Source organism: Cyrtonyx montezumae, unplaced genomic scaffold, assembly GCF_038088225.1.
Source record: "Cyrtonyx montezumae isolate F1298 unplaced genomic scaffold, pur_monq_1.0 scaffold_8, whole genome shotgun sequence".
Lineage (NCBI taxonomy): Eukaryota > Metazoa > Chordata > Aves > Galliformes > Odontophoridae > Cyrtonyx > Cyrtonyx montezumae.
In genome coordinates, this window is record NW_027072089.1 from 481837 (window position 1) to 502467 (window position 20631).

At 46.6% G+C, this 20631-nt stretch overlaps 1 protein-coding gene across 2 annotated transcripts in view; it reads left to right on the forward strand.

The window, feature by feature from the left end:
• Positions 1-20631, forward strand: part of ZC3H3 (zinc finger CCCH-type containing 3) — a 187644-nt gene that overhangs the window by 131925 nt on the left and 35088 nt on the right. For both annotated transcript variants that reach the window (XR_010623162.1, XM_065752428.1), the window contains exons 10-11: positions 9771-9955; positions 11492-11700. Coding sequence is in view for 1 of the 2 variants with exons in the window: in XM_065752428.1 (XP_065608500.1) it covers positions 9771-9955; positions 11492-11700 (394 nt within the window). In the remaining variant the exon portion in view is untranslated. The remainder of the gene's footprint in view (positions 1-9770; positions 9956-11491; positions 11701-20631) is intronic.

Below are 20631 nucleotides of genomic sequence, written 5' to 3' on the forward strand. Positions count from 1 at the left end.
GAAGCACTCATCTCCAAACCTCATGATGCTGTTATGCTGAATTAAACCCAATCAAGCTGAGAAGCTCCTCCATGCCCAGCTACCAGGGGGGCTATTTGAAGTGCAAGAAACCTTAATATAAAACCTCTGTGCTCAGCATGAGCACAGGGAGGGGTATGGGGAAGCTTTGAGCCATCCCAAATTTTCTCTCTTTTGGCCGTACCTCCATCTTATTTCTTTTATGATCCTATCACAGCTGCTTCCAATTTCCAGGCCCCTTTGATTCAGGGAGAGTTTGCAGTAGTGTGTAGGGAAGAGCAGGATCTCAAACATGTGCAGATGTAACTGTGTCTGGGCAGAGGGAAAGGGCGATGCAGTTCATGAACTTCTCACCATGACATAGGGCTGCACAGAAGCCACCTGAAGGCATTGTTCATTAAAACTGCAAATAAGTGAAACATTAGTTGGTCACAGAATGGGGAGGAGCAAGAATTGTAGAACCATTAGGTTGGAAGAGACCACTAAGATCACCCAGTCCAATTGTCAACCCATCACCACCATGAAGAGAGTGACTTCCACTGTTCAGCTGGTCAGGGATATCTCCCTTTTCTCTTCCATTTGGTTCAAATCTTTAAGGACTACCAAAGGAAGAATAGGTTTTTTGAGCCCCACTCATTCTGCACTGAATATAAAACTCACTTGGACTCTTAATAGTAGAATCAAACCTCGAACAGATTATCCACTTGCATTCTAGGAAGTTGGACATTTAGAGATCTACACATCACCAAATTGCTTCTGCTAAAGAGCTAATCCATTTTGTACACCTACAACTGGAGAGTGATGAGAAGGCATCACATTATTGCATCTTGAAAACCTCACTTTCTTTTGCTCATACAAGGGAAAGAATTGTTTAAATCTGTCCTGCATGCAATTATTTTGGAGGTATGCAAGGGAGACAGGGCTGGTTTTAGAGGTTACAAGCCCTCTCCAAGCTTTTGCGTGTAAACCAAGGGCCAAGTGTTGTGGCATTGATTTTCATAAAATTATAGAATATCCTGAGTTGGAAGGGACCCTTGAGGATCATTGAGTCCAATTCCTTGTTTTGAGCTTTCACACCATGAATTTCAAATACCAAAGTCATGCCCAGGTCATATCCAAGAGCCTTTGGACTACTGCCCTCCTTGAAGCTCCTGTATCATCCTCTCTCCATTCTCATTGGTGGTGTGTTTCTGATTTTCCTCCAATTCTCACCCATTTTTACACCCCTCACCTTCATTTTGACCTACATCACTTCAAATATGTCATCAGGAGTAATATTTCACTTCAAATATGTCATCAGACAGTATCCACGTATCCACCTGTTCCAGCTGCAGGTTCATGATGTGCCAACTATAACTTAACCTTTCTGCCAAATTCTGGTGCTTCCAGGCATGCCCACACAGCACTAGAGTGAGATTACCCCAGCTTCATCTTTGGGATGCAGATTTCCAACTCACCTTATCCCATCTTTCAGAACTATCTTATGGGTAGCCTTTGATAGCTCTTTTATAGTTCACTGCAGCTGTATGAAAATCATTTACAAAGGCAACTTCATTTTATTTATCTTTAATTTTGGCTTTGGTTGAGAGATGTTTTCTGTGTTCTACAGTTGCCCATTTAATTTGTTTTCATTTTATTTATTCTATTTTATTTTATTTCGTATAATATGTAGCAGAAATTTTCAGTCAACAAAGTGATTAGTAAGTAAATTCATTACTGGAAGAGGCAGAAGTAGTCGGACTTAGTGATGATCTTGAATATGTCTGTTCTTAAGATCACAAATCGTGAAAAAAAAAAAAAGGGTAATGGTGAGCTTATATCTACTGGAACTGTGGAGTGAAACCTTGGCTTAGAACTCAACCTAACTCCAACATTGGCAGTTGGCTTGGATGATCTTGGAGGTCTTCTCATATTGTAATGATTCTGTGATTCTGTGAGTGGGCATTGGTGATGATGGGTCAACAGTTGGACTTGATGGTCTTGGAGGTCTTTTCCAATCTCAGTGATTCCATGAGAGGCCATGGTAGTGATGGGTCAACAGTTGGATTTGATGATTTTGGAGGTATTTTCCAACCTCAGTGATTCTATGATAAACCTATTCTGGTATATAGTACCCTATTATGTCAGCTGGGACAAGGGACTTGACTGTACATTGTTGTGAAAGGGGTTTAAGAAGGGCAAATGTGTTGTGCCAGTGCTTGGGCCCCAGTAGAACAGTTGGTTTCTTCATTTTGCTTACCCAGATGATTCTTGGCTGAAATTAGAGCAGCAATGAGGGCTGTGCTACTGATAGCAATAAATCTGAGTGCTGGGGATGGCAGCTTCCCATTTAAAAAGCTTTGTAACTTCCAGAGGAGGTGTAAAACTAATCACATTTCTTCTGCATCCCATCCAATTGGTGTATCTCTGCAGAAATCTTTGTGGGTTTCCATCTTGCATCTTATTTACCGTACTCTGTAATGGCATAATGAGGGTTCTTATTGCAACTTTAATTTAACTGTAGTATCTCCAACAGCATTCAGATGCTTGCATTAAAGATGTTGCTTATCAGGGCAAACTCAAACTGCTTAATAGCCTGGGCTAGTTGATAACAGTGCGTAGATAAACACCAGCCTGTAATTTTTTTCTCTTGTACTTTAATATCTTTGTAGTAGAAGATGCATCACAAGACATGAACATTAGGAAGTCTGGAGGCAGGTGGTCGCTAAATCACTGCTAATGACTGGGAATATACTGATGAGGCAAAGTTCTTGATTTCAGTCTGAAGTTCTTTACAGACGAACACAAAGCAGAGCAGATTTTGTCTTTGTTTCCACACTGGAATTCCCCTTTGTTCACACTTGTTTTCTCTTGCTGGATGATCTGTGCACCCTGCAAGCACCAGTGGCAGCTTCTTGGGCCACCTGCGAGCCTGTGCATGGCAGAGCCCCTGGTTCTACTGAAGGCTTTACTACCTTGCTCCATCCCCAGAGGCGATGATTTGAGGTTGATAGTTCCCATGGATGGGTTATCCATGTGAAACATGGATGGGTTCTCCAGATGAAACTGGCTCCATCATGACTTGGAGGTGTGATGGATGACCTTTTGGGGGGTTCCGATGGAAATGGCATTCTTGAGCAGGTTCTGCAAAGCAGTGAGAAAATAATTAAGCACTGAAGGCATTCTCGTATGGATGCCCATGCTGGTCCTTGGCAGCTCTTCGCTCTCCAACTGGGATTCACCTTCCTCCTTCCATCCATGGCTTTGAATTCACCAAGTCTCCACCAGTCCTTGGTGCCTTGGGGTTAGAGTAGGGCCAAATAGGAACTTGCTAAGAGCCGTGGCTGCTCTGGGTTTTCAGGACCTCCTTCCCTGGAGGATTTCAAGAAGAAAGATGTCACGCTTGGTGACAGATGGACTAGATGATCTTAGTGGTCTTTGTTACCTTAATGATTCTGTTATTCTTCGACACTTCATCATGTCCTCTTGTCAGCCTTGGAGCAGTGGCCCAAAAATCCCTTGGCACCAAGCAACTTACTTTCTCTTTTCTGCAGATTTTGAACTTTTCTTTCCCTTTTTCCAAATCATTGACTTGGAAACCACAAGCTCAAGTGTCCACTTCAGCTAAGTGATAGTTTCCTTTGGTGATCACAGCTCCTGCCAACTTGTTTGTTTCTTCCTTATCTACAGTTAATTGGGGCTGCTGTTGCCTACCGTAGGAGGGGAATTTTGCAACTTTTCAAATAGCATGAAATCTTTTCTTCCCAAATGTTAGAGCTCTCTCATTTGTTGTATTTCCCAGTTAGGAAACTGGCATAGGGCTGTTTCCCCCACTCTGCACTGGGAAGAAAAGATAAAACAATGACAGAACCCTTTGATTTCATCTGTTGACTGCTTGAAGACAAAGAGGCACAAGCAACACTCCATGCATTGGCTAAGGTTATCCCATTATTATTCCACAGCCCATATGATGTTTGAATGTGTTGTCCTCCAAGTTTTAATGATGGAGAGCTGGAATTTTTAAGGCTGCTTCCATCTGTACCCAAATATAAAAATGCCATCAAAAAAAGCTATTTACTGGCTGTCAGCTCTGAACAGTGTCAGTCAGCAGCCCTACCACCTCCAACATCAGCTTCCCAACAGCCACTTAACACTGGGAAGTCATGGGGAGGAGGTACATTAAAACAATGCAAATCATTCCAGCCAGTTAATCTTGTGACTTAGAGATGGGGCTACCTCTAATAGCTCCCACTGAGCTGCAGGCTTGGACAAAGAAAGCACCCACATTGAGCTTTTTGAGCTTGGGCCCTTATCTTTATCCTTTTGAAGCTCCCCATCTCCAGATTGTGCAGTTCCCTTTTAGGTTCAGGTTTCCAGGCAGGAGCTGGATAGACTCTCTTGTGCTCATTACTGTGTACAGAGAGGTGGATGCAAGCCCAAAGAAAGGGGAGGAGCGAAGTAAGGATGCACCAGCAGTTTGCTGTTTGCTCTTTTCCCATGTCACCTGCCATCCCCTGGCACCGGAATAAGAGGAATGGAGCAGCATGTGAGACAAGCCTGGAGATATTTGAGAAGTTCAACATGGGCAAAGTCCTGGTGGAGCAGAGCCGGGAATTCAGGGCTGGACGGGACTGTTGTTCCCCCCCATGGGGTCAGTGGGCGGTTACTGGTCGGCCCAGTAACCCAGCTTTGCCTTCTTCCTGCCTTGCTGAAGTTGTTGATGGAAAATGTTAATTAATATCGTTCCCAGGGCCGAGATCTTCCAACCAGCCTTTCCAGTTGCTGCCTTCTTCTTTGCCAGGTCTGGGCTAAAGAAGGCTGCACTCCAGAAATATACTTGTGCCTGACCCCTCCCTGGTGAATGACAGGGCTGGGGGCTGTTTATGGCTTTTTGGGTGCTGAGCAGCACCTTGAATTTCACCCAGGACTCCTTGGCAGCTGAGGAAGAGTCCTGGGTATAGGGCTGCCAGTGGGCACCATCCCAGGCTTGGGTACTGCTTGCTGCTCGGCTGCAGGCAGGGGAACTCTGGAGCAGGGAAACTGGGGGGACACGGAGCAGGAACCTCCCCTGGAGCTGATCCCTATCTCCAATCCATGGGATGACCTCGTTCTGTGGTATGGCCTTGCTTCATGGGATGACCCCAACCCACGAAGTTGATCCCATTTCGTGAGCACTCAGTGCACCCGGTTGGAAGAAGTTTTGGGGTTTCTGTGGGTTTTCTCTCCTCTCTGCTAGAAGCAGCCAGATACTTTTTCTCTTTTTATGGTACAACCTGCCTGTTGGCGGAGTCCCACGGGGTATAATTAGCCACTCTGACAGGTGGAAGGGATCGGGTGGCCCTGAGCGCGAGGTCGCTCGGCCATCCCGTTGCTTCACCCCAGCTGACACGTGGCAAGCAGCAAGCAGCTTTACAGTAACCCTCCACTTCATCTGTCTTTAAGGCACAGGGACAAGAGAAAAAAGAGCTTCCTTTTCCCTCCCCTAAGTAAATACAGGGGGCAAAGTCATTAGAAAGCTGAGCCAGGGACACAGCACTGGAATTAGGTGCACGCAGTTTTGTTTTTTTAATATTAAGTGTATGTTCACCAGTGAGTGACCAGATGGGGATGTGGCAAATCCTGCTCCCACTATGAGGATTGGTGGGGATGGGGACACACATATCACCCATCTGTGGATGTTGCACTGTCTCTTGGTTCCTCTCAGCTGGGAAGAAGCAGCCATATACATCTCCTGGATTTTCCCCAAATCAATGCTGTTCTCCATCATTCCTTGATATAATGGTGACAGTTCCAGGGCTGATGCATCAATGTGGCTTTTTGAGGAGAGGAATCTTTTCCAGCTCTTCTCCTTTCCACATTTGTCTTTATGCTGGAAGAAGAGTACAGGAGAAGATTTGCATTTCTGGGGAGAGCTGCAGCCCTGCTGATAATTAGTAGTAATTGACTTTGGGTGTGTTTCTCAATAATGCAGAAGACTTCTGCGTTGCTTGAGAAGTGAATAGATCAATATAATGAGTTAACTTGACTAATGTTGTTTGGTTATAGCTGCCGTGGGTGCATCTCCGCTGGGTTTTCTTACATCTGTTGGGATGTCAGAGCAAAGTTGGACATCAGTTGGACTGGACCCAACTGCAAAACCACAGAGGAGCTACCATTTCTGATTACACTGTTTCTCCAGGTAGAAGACCACTGAATCACAGAATATCTCAAGTTGGAAGGGACCCATAAGTATAAGCGAGTCTGAGATGTCCCAGAGGGCACTCATTTTGCACACAAGTGATATGACAGAGCCCCAAGAATGGTGAGCAGCAGATGCTGTTATGGGAGTTTGGCCAGGGACCACCCAGGGCAGGAATCTCCTGGCTCCCTGTACTCTTCTGGGAAAAGCTGCTGCAGCCTTGAAGGTCTTCGGGCAAGAAACATGAAACCTGCCCTGTTCTGTCTTCGTGGTGAGCACAGTCTAAGAGCCACATGTGCAGGGGCATGTGGCCAAACAAAGCTGAGATGTGAGAGCAGCCACCCACTAGGAGTGCACTGTTGGGAGCAAAGGGAGAAGCAAGAGAGGTCCTCGTGGCATCACTGTCTTTATAAGGATGGAGGACTGGAGGTGGTGGTTGGCTGTGAACCGTAGGCAGAATTGCAGAATGGTTGAGACTGGGAGAGACTGCTGGGTCCATCTGATCCTTACTCTGTTCAAGCAGGGATGCTCTGAGCTGCCTTCTCACTGCCCAAGTGGCTTTTGAAGATCTCCAAGGAGGGGACTGCACAATCTCATTTAGTTTTCCCGATCTTGGTTTTCCACTCCTACCATTGCCACATGTACACATTTCTTGAACACTTTCAGGGAATTTTTCCCTTGTCCACCCCTTTGGGATGGACAACCCCTACCCAACCCATTTTGTTCCTCTTATTTTTTTAAAGCAGTTATCATTTTGAGGTGTTTATTCTCCTGCTTGCTAATCTGTGGGGGAAAATGAAGTTAAAGCTGTCTCAACATTGCCTTTTCTGAGCACTTAACTCTTGGTCCTTATCTTCAGCTGCCAGAGGTTGGGAAGTTGTGATGAAGGTAGGGGAGAAAAAAAGGAGAACGGCTTTGCCAAAATTCTTCTTGACATAGAAGTATGCTTTTTAGATTGTTTAAGATAGTGACTGCTTAAACAGGCTGAGAGAAGTATTTTGCACTGCAGGAGCTGATTTTCATGTACTCTCTGTTAAGTGGCATACCAAAAAATAGGAGTTCACATTCCCAACATTTCATTAGTTTGTTGGAGTTCATGGACACCTACCTGTGCAACCTGGTCCAGGGAGCCTGCTTTGGCAGGGGGGTTGGACTTGATGATCTCTAGAGGTCCCTTCCAACCCCTACAATTCTGTGATTCTGTGATGTGGTCTTTCCAACCTGAATAATTTTGTGATTCTATGAATGGAGTGGTGGAGATGGGCTGATGGTTGGACTAAATGATCTTAGTGGTCTTTCCAACCTTAATGCTTCAATGATTCTATGAGAGCTGACACCACACCTATATGGGATTATTTCCAGTGTTGATTTTCCAGCAGCAGTTGGGTGGGATAGAGCAATGGGATTTGGGAGTCATGGCAAACCCTGAGCACTATTTGGAAATGCTCTGCTTTCATGTTAACGCATTGGCCTTTTGACTTGATGTAACATTATGGAAGCTCCTTGAAATAGAGAGGAAAAGTGCTTCGAGCTGTTTTTGATCAATTTTACTCCTCCTCCTGGTTCTTGCATCCCGCAGAGCTGGTGTTGGTCTATCTGTCCAGCTCCCTAGCCCTCCTGCTGTGCCAGCCTCCAGCTGTCGAGTTCTCTCTCCACTGCCAATGCTGGCAGTTGCCTTGAGCTGCCAGACCCCACTGCCCTTTGAAGCAGAGTCCCCTCACTCTAGCAACTCAGCAGGGTTGCCGTTTCCTCCCAAAGGTCAGTGCAGGGGGATGCTCCCGTACAACTCCACTTTGAGGGTATTAAAAGGGCAGGAGCTTGCCCACATCTTGTGATTCCCTATTGAGGGAAGATGCATTTTTATAAAGGCACAGGAGTGATCATGCTGCAAACTTTTTTTTTCCATGGATTTTCCTGCTTTCTCTGAAATCCATGCAAAACTTTAGCATCTTTGCTGCCCTGGAGCAAGGAGTTTTGTTGTGTTAACAGTCAGGTGAGGCTGCATCCATAGAACCATAGAATACCTTGAGTTGGAAGGAACCCACAAGGATCTTTGAATCATAAAATCATGGGTTGTCCGGAGTTGGAAGGGACTCATAACAATGATCAAGTCCAACTCCTGGTTCCACACAGGACCACCCCAAGTTCAAACCCTATGTCTGAGGGCACTGTCCAAACACTCCTTGAACTGAATCTTCGGGCCATGACTTCCCCACTATCATAGCTCTCCACTCCAAGTTTTTTGTCCTTCTGTCCCTAAATTGCATCCAGTGCTTGAGGTGAGGCCACACAACGCAGAGTAGAGTGGGACAATCCCTTCCCTTGTGTAGCTGGAAGAGTACACTTAGCTTTTTTGGCTACCAGGGAGCACTGTTGACTCAAACTCAAACTCACTGTTGACCCATCAGCCAGAATCCCCACATCCCATTCCATGGGGCCAGTCTCCAGCCTCTCATCCCCAAATCCTTAAATATATGAGGGTTGCCCCATCCCAGGTGCAGAACACAACACTTGTCTTGTTAATCTTCATGCCATTGGGAATTACCCAGCCCTCTAGTCTGTTAAATCGTAGAATCCTTTGAATTAGAATGGACCCTTAAAGGTCATTTAGTGCAGGTCCCCTGCAGTGAACCTTCAACTCTTGCTCAGAGCCTCATCCAGCCTAACCAAGTCTCCAAGTATGAGGCATCCACTACATCTCTGGACAACCCGTTCTATTGCTTCACTATAAGATCTCTCTGTAGGGCCTCTCTGCCATTGAGAAAGTAAAGGATAGGGAGGGGAGCTTCCATGGAAGGACTGAGTTCCATCCCCACTCAGTCCCTTGTGCTATGTTGGGGTGAACTCTCTGGGTCATTGGGTGGTGGTATCCCATTCTTGGAGATTAGAGAGGCTGGTCTTTCTCCCTTAAGCCAACCAACTTTCCTAGTTAGAAGTCACATCCAAAGCTCTCTCTTCTGCCTTGCTGGCATTTCTTCTCCCTTTTCCTCTGCCAAGGATTGCCATTTCCCAGCAGAATGTCCATCTGGTGAGTTCTGCAGACTTCTCTTTGCCACTGATTCCCTCTGTAAGGACTGCTCTGGAAACCATAGGCTGAGCTCCAACCCTTGACCTCCTTTGGCAAGAGGCACCAGTTCCAAAATAGACACATTTTGAAGCAAGAAAGGGATGTGCTTCATTCCTTTCATACTCCTCCCCAGGTGACGAAGGTAGGTCACAAAGGTGGAGTGGAAAATATTATAATCCAGTGTCCTGTCTGAAACTGGCTTGTCCACCTCAGTTAACCTATTTGGACCGTCAGTGCCAACCTCAGGGGTGATTGCTGTCCAGATTTTGGCATTTTGGGTCTGTAAAGTCAAGTGATTAGAAAGCAATGTGTGAATGCATAGCATCTCCTGTCAGAGATTAATATTTTGACACAATATTTTGATGTGAAATAATTCTTCTGGTGTGAAGGAGAAAACACCAGCATATCCTTCTCTGTTTTTAGCAGTGGGTTGGTGCCACCTGAAGGAGATGGACTTGGGGAACTCATACTCCTTGCAGAGATTTCGATAGGGACATTACTCAATGCATCTCTCTTTTTCCCTCCCAGTGCAAGAAGAAACACACACTGGTTTGCCCGGACTTTGCTAAGAAAGGCATCTGCCCCAGGGGCGCCTGCTGCAAGCTGCTGCACCCGAAAAAGAAACGTCAGTTACTGGAGAACAATGCTGGTGATGATGGGGACCATGGGGATCCCCCCTCCAAGTGGAGACGGCTCTGGGAGGAGACAAGCAGGTAGGAAAGAGAAGAAGAAACTGATTTTCCTGCACTGAAACTGTTGTCTTCCCAAGCTGCTCTTTATGGATACAGGTATCTGTGTTCATGCTGGTTTACTTTAAGATGTCAATGACAGGAGTCACTGCAGTGCCTTCTTAATTGAGTCCTTATGGGCAAATGGATCAGGTCTCCAATAGGTATCCAATAAGTCTCCAAGCAGAGCTGATGGAGAGGACCGTGGGGATTGCTTGCATCTCAGTGCCCTTTTATTTGTTCGTGCCATTGGAATGTGAGTAACCTTGCTCTTAGAAATGTGCTGCCCAAGTTTTTTGCACCTTCAAGCATCTCTGGGGCTTTTAACATCCACATGGGAGATGGAGGAGGCCTGGTAGAGGTGGGCAGGATTCTTGGTTAATCGTGGCAGTAGCAATGAGTGTGTAGCATCTCTCCAGGCCTTTTGAAAGTCACTGTCTCCTCTGCCATCAGGCACCTCCAGGGACAGTGACTCCACCATTTCCCTGGCATCCTGTTCCAAGGATCCCCTGTCATTCCCAGCTGGAGAATGGAGTTGGACTCACCCAGATTCAGAGTTTAGTCCCAGTTTAACTGCTGTTAACTGAGTGGTGTCATCTTCTGTTCTTCCTGTGATTTCTTCAGCTGGAGTATCCGCTGGACAAAGATGAAATTCATCTTTGGTGCTGAGACAAAACCTACAAACTGATGGACATGTTGGTCCTTGACTGCGCAGAAAGGCTTAGAAACACAGAATCTTTAAGGTTGGAAAAGATCTAAGATCCTCAAGTCCAACCCCAACCCATCCCCACCATGTCCACTAAACCATATCCCTCAGTACTGCATTTTACTTACCTTTTCTTGAACATCTGCAGGGACAGTGACTCCACCACCCCCCTGGGCAGCCTGTTCCAGTGCATTACTGCTCTTCTTGAGAATAAATTTCTCCTAATATCCAATCTGAGTTGACTTCCTCCAACCTCCCCCACACATTTTACTCTTTGAATTGAAACACTTTAAGCGTAATGAGAATTAAAGACAAACTGAAATAGGGCTTTAGACACCTAGATTTGTCTAGATGTCCTGGTTAGAAGAAGAATACCAGTTTGGGGTTCTTTGCCACCCTTCTGCCATTGTCCCCATCCCAGCCCTTCCCTTGTATGGTAGCAGAGGGGCCAAACGCTCAGCAGGCTCTCTGTGTGACGGAAGAGCCTTGGAATGATACTGAGCTCACATCCCCCATGTGAATGAGGTGCAAAATAGCTCCTTGCTCTTTTTAGGTGCCCTGTGGGCAGCTCACAGTGCTCCAAAGCTGCTCAGGAGGTTGTTTTCCTTTCTTAGCACCGTCATCAGAGATATCAAACAAGCTGAACTGTCATGTTATCTACACTCGCCAGAAATCAGAGACAAGGATCAGCCTGGGATGAAGCCCAGAGAGCCTCCACGTGCCACTCTACTGCTTCACTCCATGCACTTCGACATTGCCAGGAGGGGATTATTTTATTTTCCATTAATATTTTTTTGTGCGTGTTCCTCCTCTAGGAATGATCCAGCTCAACTCTCTAATGATGGGGAAGTGCCCGGACCCTCCAGCGCAGAGCAAGATGTGAAGTTTTGGAAGGATGTGGACACCCCACAAAGCAGCTGTCTGCAGAAGCTGCCGTCCTTCATCTCCCTCCAGTCCTCGACCTCTCCAGGTGATATTGAATGCAAAGTGGAGAGGGATGAGGATGAACCAATGGAGGAGCCAGGTAAGAAGAAATTGAACTGGACTGCCTTAAATCACCACAGAGGAGAGTCATTTCCTGCTGTTATCCATGTGTTTTTTGTGGGATGGGTCACCAGTCTTCTAAGTGCTGGCTCCAACTGCTATTGGAGCTCAGTCAGAAGGCAGGGGACTTTGAGGTGCTTTGGAGATATGTCTATAGGTGATGGAGATGCAGTGCAGGGCAAAGCAGAACCTAATATCCTCATTTTGTGCTTTGGATCTGCTCTGTTGGGAACATACTTGGTCATTTCCAGATCTGGACAGGTTTCAGCTGAACGTTACTTTATGTTTTGCATTGTGTCTTCTCCATCAGAGGGATGTGCAGCAGTTGCATCTACTGAAGGCCATCTCAGATAGCAGAGTGGGCTCAAAAATAAAAACATTTTATTTCAGCAAGCTGTCATTTCAGCTGGAGGTGAGATCCAGGAGAATTTGACAGGAAAACAGAACAGTTTCAAAGATGACCTGTAATTTTTTTTTTCATCCAGCTGTGGGCTAGGGCTTGGAGGGTGGAGCATGTGGGCATGGAGGTAAGGAGTTGATGGTTGGACTAGATGATCTTAGTGATCTTTTCCAACCTTAATGACTCCACGATTCTGAAACAGGGAAAGTCTGTTGTGTTGGAGTGCCCTGTCTCCTTCTCTGGCAGTGGAGAGGTAGGATGAAATTCATACAGTGTGGCTTGCTGTGAAGGGAAGGGCTGGAAAAACCATCTGAGCTTCCCTCCCTGTCCTTGATCTTCTGCAGTCTCCAATCCAGGAGCAGAATCCTACTGGGACAAGGGATGAATTCAGCACCAGAGCATTTGCACTTTCCTCTGTAAGTGGAGGCTGAGTCGCTGAGCCGCCAAGTGCAAACCCCTCTTCAAGCCAAGGAGGTCTGAGATGCCTCAGTGCTGTCAGGAGGAAAGTTCCCAGGCTTAGCAACATATTCCTGGAGTCACAGGCAAGCAGGGATGGCTGCTCAGCTGTGTGCTGAAGTGGAGTGGGTTCATGGCCTTTCAACAGGGAAAGGAAAGCAAGGAAGGAATTGTAGATATCTGTAAAATAATCTGATGACAAAGCAGTTTCCTTGCCAGAGGGATAGAATTGTTGTGCATGGTTGGTCATGGATGCATGTGAGGGTCATAGAATTATAGCCATAGAATATCCCAAGTTTGGAGGGATCCATAAAGATCATAGAATAGAATCACAGAATCATTATGGTTGGAAAAGACCACTAAGATCATCAAGTTCAACCATCAGCACATCCCCACCGTGCCCACTAAATGATTGAGTCCAGCTCCTGGCTCCATCCATCATCCTCATCATCCCAAGAGGGTGCTGGTGGTGCAAAAGGACACAAATGATTAACAATGCCTAATCACCTCTAAAGCCAGGGCTGTATCTTAAGTTACTGTTTGTATTGGTCAGGATGGGTCCTTGTGAGGCTCTGGGTAGTTGGTATCTAGCAGTTGCAACCTATTGGCACAGGCTGCCCAGGGAGGTGGTGGGGTCACTGTCCCTGGAGGTATTCAAAAACCATGGAGATGTGGCACTGAGGGCATGGTGAGTATTGTGTTGGAGTTGGATTTGGGGAACTTGGAGGTCTTTTCCAACCTTAATGATCCTATGTTTACACTGTAGGGAGCCTGCTTTAGCAGGGGTGTTGGACTAGATGTTCTCTTGAGGTCCCTTCCAATCCCTACAATTCTGTGAATCTGTACTTTTATCTGTGATGCCATTTTGGGATCTGTGGTCTCCCCACCACATCTACCCGGAGAAGCCTGTACTGGGGAGCACAGTGATAATACTCACTTTCTGCTTCCAGACCCTGATGATGACATAAAAATTGGTGGGGTGGTAAATAAGGAGAAGGACAGGTTATTATTACGGAGTGATCTGAATTGCTTGGTTAAACGGTCATAATTTGAGAAAATGCACTTTCAATACTGACAAGTTCTGGAGGAAGAGAGAAAAGTGCTGTGTTGAAAGAAAGTGGGTGGAGTGAGTGGTTGGAGATGACTTAGAGACCAGCCTGGGCAACAGGCTTAGTGTGAGCTTGTGGGGTCTTGGTGTGTGTCTGTAGACTTTGGACTGGAAAGGAGGGACATAGAATGCTGCCCTCACATGAGAATCAACTTGCAGATGGAAACCCTGGTGGTTGGGATGAGCACTTGGTGCATTCCCATCCTTTGCCATGTTTTGTTCTCTGTTTGAGAGGGCTGAGCCAGAGGGTGCACGAGCATCCCAGCCCCTCTGGTAGATGCATGCAGGTAAATGGGCGCTTCCATATTTCACCTTCCAGTTAAAATAGCCTATGCTGGAGCCTAACTGGCCTCCCCACGCTAATTGTAAGCAAGCACACCAATGCAAACCATTCCAATCGAGTGCTAATTTAATTAGAAAGCACCCATTTTAGTTAATTTGTTCGAGAAGATCACTGAAAACTCCTGGAGAGAACAGATGTTCCCCTCTCCCCCGATGAACATTCAGGGGTTTGTAAATGGCTCCACTCAGCCTTGTTTAGGAGAGAAAAGAGGATTTTATAGCTGCAAACGACCCTTTCTGTAAACATTTTACAGCTCTCTGCACGTTTGAGTGACGATAAACCCCTAGCAACTCGGCGGGCTGCAAATTTGCGACCATACGGCTATCATTTTATTGTCATATTTCACGGTCGTAACGTTAATGGAAGATGCTCGCTACAGTCTTTTTTAACGGCTCCGCTGAGCACGCTCAAACACTTTTGCTTTGGAGGAATTCATCGAGGTGCAGCGCTTCTATTTTTGTTTACAGCTTTCACTTCTGGAGGAATAACTTTGAAAACGCAAATCTCACTGGACTGCCCTCCCCGCCCAAATCCGTGCCGTGTTTCCTGCTTTGCTGTGGCCATAGGGCTGCATGGGGTGGCAGCCCCGTGGTGCTAGACTCAAACATCTCCCCTTCTGCTGCTCCCGGCCCTTTACATGACCATGATTGGTTCCCCTCATATCAAGGATCCTGATGGGATGCCATGTGGAAGGTCCCGTGGTTCTCCACCACCTGCAGCATCCCTTTCATCATTCCTTCTGCCACAAGCTCTTTCCTCCAAAACAATTTTGGCAGCTGGATGAGGCAGATGCCAAAACAACCCTTTGGATTGAGTGGCAGAAGGTGCCTCAAAGCCTTCTAGGAAGCATCTGCTTTCTAGAGGTAGGTGATGAAAGGGTTGGATGGAAAGGGGTGATCCAAAGGTAATGGGAACTAGCACTACAGTTTGCTCCTCTTGTTAGGACCTGGGAGGAAATATTTTGGGTAAGATACAGAGAACTGCTTTTTTAGTGTTGTCACAAGCATCTCCTTGACCTCCAGCCACACCCAATTTGGTGGCCTCCACTGGTCTTGCTTCAGTGTTTGTTAACCTCTTCTTCAGCAAGAAAACCCCAATTCTGTCTCTTCCATCCTGGTTACATTCAGGAGGTATCTGAGCTGCATTGGACTTCTCTGCGGATCTGAGTCCTGGCTGGTGGTGTGTACGGTGATACAGCGTTCTTGGTCCTCCTGGTGGGATCATTGCCCCTTTTTGGAAAGGATTTTGGCCATGGTGAAGTCATGAAGCAATGGTTGCACCTGTAACTGATCCACCTCTGTGCCTTCTTTAGTTAGGATCACCTCCTGAAATGAGCTCTCTGTTTCCTACAGCCATATGGAAGTTCCTCTGTAGAGTCATTAAGACTGGAAAAGACCTCTAAGGTCATCAAATCCAGCTGTCAACCCCTCGCTGCCATGCCCACTCATAGAATCATTGAGCTTGGAAACGGACTCCAAGTTCATCAAGTCCAACCGTACACTGTCCCACAGTCTTGCCAATTCCTGCTCCTGTTCTGTATATCCCTCCTCCAAACTCCTTACATTACCAGAACCCCATTTCTTAGTAGGACTGGGTCCTGGGGGTCCTCCTCAACTGCTGGTGCTGTTGAAGCTCTTTGCTGGGCCTCCTAACTTCTGAGGAACCTTCCTGAAGGTCTTGTTTTATCCATCACCCAAAGGGTGGCAATAGCTCGTGACTTTTTGCTGTACTCCTGCTTGTTTCATGCCTCCTAGGCACTCATATAGGGATGAGAAGCTCAAACTGTGGAGCCAGATCGGTGGATCTGGCTGAGGACTGTGTTCCTTAGGGTTACTCCTTAAGGTTATTTCATTTTCTTATTGCACAGTGGCTAATTTAATTGAAACTTCCAGTGAACCCAGTCAGTGCCGTGACTTCTTCTGATGAGGCTTTCCGTCTGAGCTGGAATCCTCTTTCTCATCCCTCATGTGAAAATACTCATTCTGATTTCCCAGCCTGGACCCAACTGTTTGCATGTTTCCAGTCCTCCAGCAAGGCAGATAGAATCACCATCCCTGGAGGTTTTCAAATAAAGGGTAGATGTGGCACTGAGGGACATGGTTTACTGATATGTTGGTATTGGATTGATGGATGAGCAGCATGAGGGTGAGTTTTTGGTTAAGTTCTTCTCATTGGTTGGATTCAGTGCAGGTCTCAGGCTGCAGTGTTAAGTGTAGGGGTAGTATCCTACCTATGACATCATACGTATTTATTATCTCCATCTGTGTGTATCTCAAGTGCAGTGATTTATTCCTTCCTGCCCACTTCCACTGCACACAACAGCATGGGAAATTGCTCTGTACATCATGCACAGGCTAGGAAGCAGCCTTGGTGTTGCCCAAGATCAAACCTCTTTGTCATCAGTGTGACAGATGAGGTGGCTGGGGAGCAGGTAAAGGATGTTTTCTCCAGGCTGGGTGAAAAAATGCATGTGGAATTTGGGGAGAAAAGGAGAAATTTCTCCATCTAGATTGTATATCAACTGTAAGGTGCTGGGATGTATCTTGGTGCTCCGAGCATTCCCTTTGCTTCCCATTGTGTTAATAATTGGGATGTTGTCAAAGCACTGCTCTTCTGCTAATTGCAGCTGTCTCGTTAGCAAAAGAGGAGCTCCTAGGGGGCTATTTTCTGGCCCTATACAGAGCCTGACAGGGTGCAGCAAAGGGCGAATCCCTCGTATTGGGAAAAGGATGGAGACAAAATGTCCCGTTGTACTCAGGTTTGTCTGGGAGAGTGGGAATGCATCCTTATAATAACCAGCTTTCTCTCTGGCAAGGCTTTTTATACTTTGATGGAGGAATTTGGAAAGCTGCTAGCGAGATTTCTCAGTGCTATCCATCTTCCCCACATCCCATCACTTCACAATTTGGACATCCTCTACTCGTGGAGCAGATCTGTCACATGGTCCTTGGCAGATGCAGAATGTTTTTGGCTGCTGTCCTTTTCCCAGAATGATTCCATGCCCCATCTCCCAACCTCAAAAAATACAGTAGAAAATCATTTTTCAACACTCAGCCATCGCCAAAGAGGGGATTTGGGGACAGGGACCAGCGACACCTCACTCCTTTTTTCCTTCATCCAAGGGACTTCCCCATTGGCAGTGTCCCTTTAAATCCCTTCTCATCTCAGCATCTGGTTGAAGCAAATCTTGTTTAACTTGGGTGCAGCTGGAGCTGCTTGGTGAGGATATGTCTGGGGGAAGCCTGGTTTTATTGAAAAATATAATGGTGCCACCTGAAGTGTGATTTACTGCCGTGTCCACTCCTCGGACTTGATAATATATTTCTATTAGATTTCCTTCTTTCACTCCCTTCTCCCAGTGAAGAGTGGCAAGTTTCTCCATCTGTTTGACACCTTCTTAGGCTTAGGCAAAATAAATGTTGATTTTCATCAAAACGAAGAACGCTGGAAGTCCTAATTCTCCAGCGAGGCTGACAAGCTCAGCAAAAGCAACTCAGCTCTGCACGGAGGGCTCGTGATCCAGCCCTGCTCCTCTCTTTGGAAGCAGTTCAATCATCGTAATGAAAAAGGGGCTTCTTATCCCTGCTTTCGCTAACTAGAAATTATATACCTGGTTCCTGGAAGATGGATTGCGTCGCTCCCGAAATGCAAGGGGGGTGGGAGAGAGTGAAGGCGCGTGAGATGCGACCCAAGATTGATCACGCCATTTGCAGAATCTACCATGCACAAAAGCAGAAAATGTAGTTCTGTCTGCCAGCGCGGGGCCGACTTCTTGATGAGGTCCCTCCATCCCTTGCCCCATCCTTTCCGGCAGCAGCAGTAAGGCCATCTCCATCCCAGAGTCAGAGTGGGAAACTGAGCTTTGCCTGCGCTTGAGTGCTCGTTTACAATGTGTTTTATTTCATCACTGCTCATCTTTACACCTGCAGTTTTTCATAGAATCATTAAAGTTGGAAAAGACCACCAAGGTCATCAAGTCCAGTTGTCAGCCCATCCCCACCATGCCCACTTATAGAATCATAGAATCATTAAGGTTGGATTAGACCGTCAAGATCATCAAGTCCAACCCCAACCCATCCCCACCATGCCCTCCAAACAAGTCACTTGATGCGACATCATCATTTTGGAAGAATATGTTTAAAACCAAAGCCCAGCTCTGTGCAGAAGTCAGGAAGATAATTGTGATCAATTTAAAAATTAGCTTCTTGTTTGTTTTGTTGGCTGTTTTGTGTTGTTTGGGGTTTTTTTTTTCCTCCCCAAGAATAAATCTGTATTTCTCCTTTTGTAACAATATTTGCTTTGAATTGCAAAGTGTGGTTTTCATGCTGCTGTGCCACTGTTAGCTAATGAAGTTTCTTCGGGCTCCACTGAGGGAATTGAGCCATTTCTGGCTTTCCCATCAAATCAAGGATGTGGTCCTCATGGGGCAGCAATAGGGAGAAGCTGATTTTCTTTCTGTAAGAGAGAAGACAGACTCTTCAGCAGGATCTGTTGTGATAGGAGAAGAGGAAATGGTTTCAAACTGAAAAAGAGGAGGTTTAGATTGGATATAAGGAGTAAGTTTTTTTCCAGTAAGGGTGGTGAGGCACTGGAACAGGTTGCCCAGTGAGGTGGTGGAAGCCCTGTACATTCAGGCATTCAGGGTCATCAGGCTCTGAGCAATCTGATCTAGCTGTATGTGTTCCTGTTCACTGTAGAGGAGTAGGACTAGATGGTCTTTGAGGACCCCTTCCAACTCAAATGATTCTATGATTCCCCCATTTGGTGTTGATGGGCAGCAGCACTGCACCTCTTCTGCCATACCCAATGGGAATACCATGCTGCACACCCCAAATTGCTGGGAAGCTGGAAAATTGGATCACAGAATATCCCAAATGGGAAGGGGACCATAAGGATCGTTAGCTCTAACTCCAACTAGGATTGTCTTGGGAAGCTCAGCGGGTTTGAGCTGCTCGTGTCACCATTCCTCAAAGCCATATTAGCCTGCGTCACAGGTGACTAATAGCTGAGGCCGTCGTGACTGCCGTGCAGCCCTCTGATGTATGGGTGTTATATTAAGGGTGGAAAGGTGCTAAATGAGCCCTCTTTGTTTTACATAAATTAGCTCCAAAGCTATGTATCACTGCCACAGCACTGTAGACTCTGAGCAAGTTTGTTTACCCAAGTTTAGAAGGGGAGAACAGCTCACAGACATGTCCCGATGCTCCTCTGGCTCCTGGAGGACGTGTTCGTGGGCTTCCCAGAGCCAGATCTGGTTTGAGGATGCTAGTTTTGGTGGAAATCTTCTGAAAGGAGGTGCTTTGGATGGCTAAAAAGGTGGACTGGGGTCAAACCAGAAACCAGTCACGTAGTACTTGCAACCAGAACATCTGGTTAGGGCTTGGAATGAATTCTTTCTGACTCCTCCATTATGTTCTTCTCATACAGTCCCAAATGAGAAGGGATTTATTTCTCCAAGTAGGTCCCATTGCTCAGCAACCTGTGGATCCCTTTTCCTGGGTGAACCTCCTTCTCCCTTCCATGTTCATCTCAGTGTCTTGTCCTCCCTCAGGTTGGCCACCATGCTTCTGCCTCCCTGTAGGAAAGTTCTTGCCCAGCAGGTAGAACCCCATAGCCACCTCTCCAGGGAGAATATAAGAGAAAACAGAATAAGAGAAACTGCAGAAAGATACATTATATTACCATCAAAACAAAGGAGGACAAAGGTGTCCACCATGGGGTGTGCTTGGGGTTGTCCTACACAAGGATTATCTCCAAAATGGATTTCTGCTTTATAGGAGTATCTGGGACACTCTTTAAGGTGTTCTGGCATACTGAGACATGGTTTGTTATCCTCCATTCTTGTCCCTTGTTGCTGCTTTGCTCCCAGCTGTCTCTCTCATGTGTTAAGCACCTAACAAGAAGTTTGTTCACCTGCTCTTCCAAGGGAGTGCTGGATGGGAAGTGGTGAGGAGGTTCTAGGAGGACCCAAAACCCAGAGATGCCCTCTGGGAACAGAGCAGCAGCTGGAAACTGAGAGCAGAAAGTCCCTGCTCAAACCAAAGCTGAGCTTGTTGATGGTATAAACACCCCAGAGGGGCATTGCTTTCTACACATCTCCACACTCACCTTCCAAAACAACACTCCAGAGCACTCAGGGATACTCGAGGGTTGGCTGAGCTTTTATCCCTCAAATCTCTGCATAAGAGCATCCTCCAGCCCTGTGTGCTGGGACCCAGCTAGATGGCAGCAGCACTCTCCGGAGCTCCGGAGCTGTTCTCATTGCTGCACTGACTGAATCCCTAAACCCCCTCCTGACTTCACGGGCAGCAGCCATTTATCACCGGGCTTGTCATCGCGGGGTCGTGAAACCCATCAGCTATGCGGCCCCAAATCCCCAGGCGGGTTTTTTGGTTATCATTTTTCCCTCTTGCTATCTCATCATCGCCGATTAGCAGCTCAGATGGCTGTGGGTGCCTCTGAGCACATTTGAGTCATGGGTCCCTGTCCCCCTGCAATGTCCCATTTCAGGAGGTTGGAACTGGAAGATCTTGAAGGTCCCGTGCTGTCGAACCCACTCTGTGGTTCTCTGTCTCCAGGGTGACAGGAATGTCCCCAGACCTTT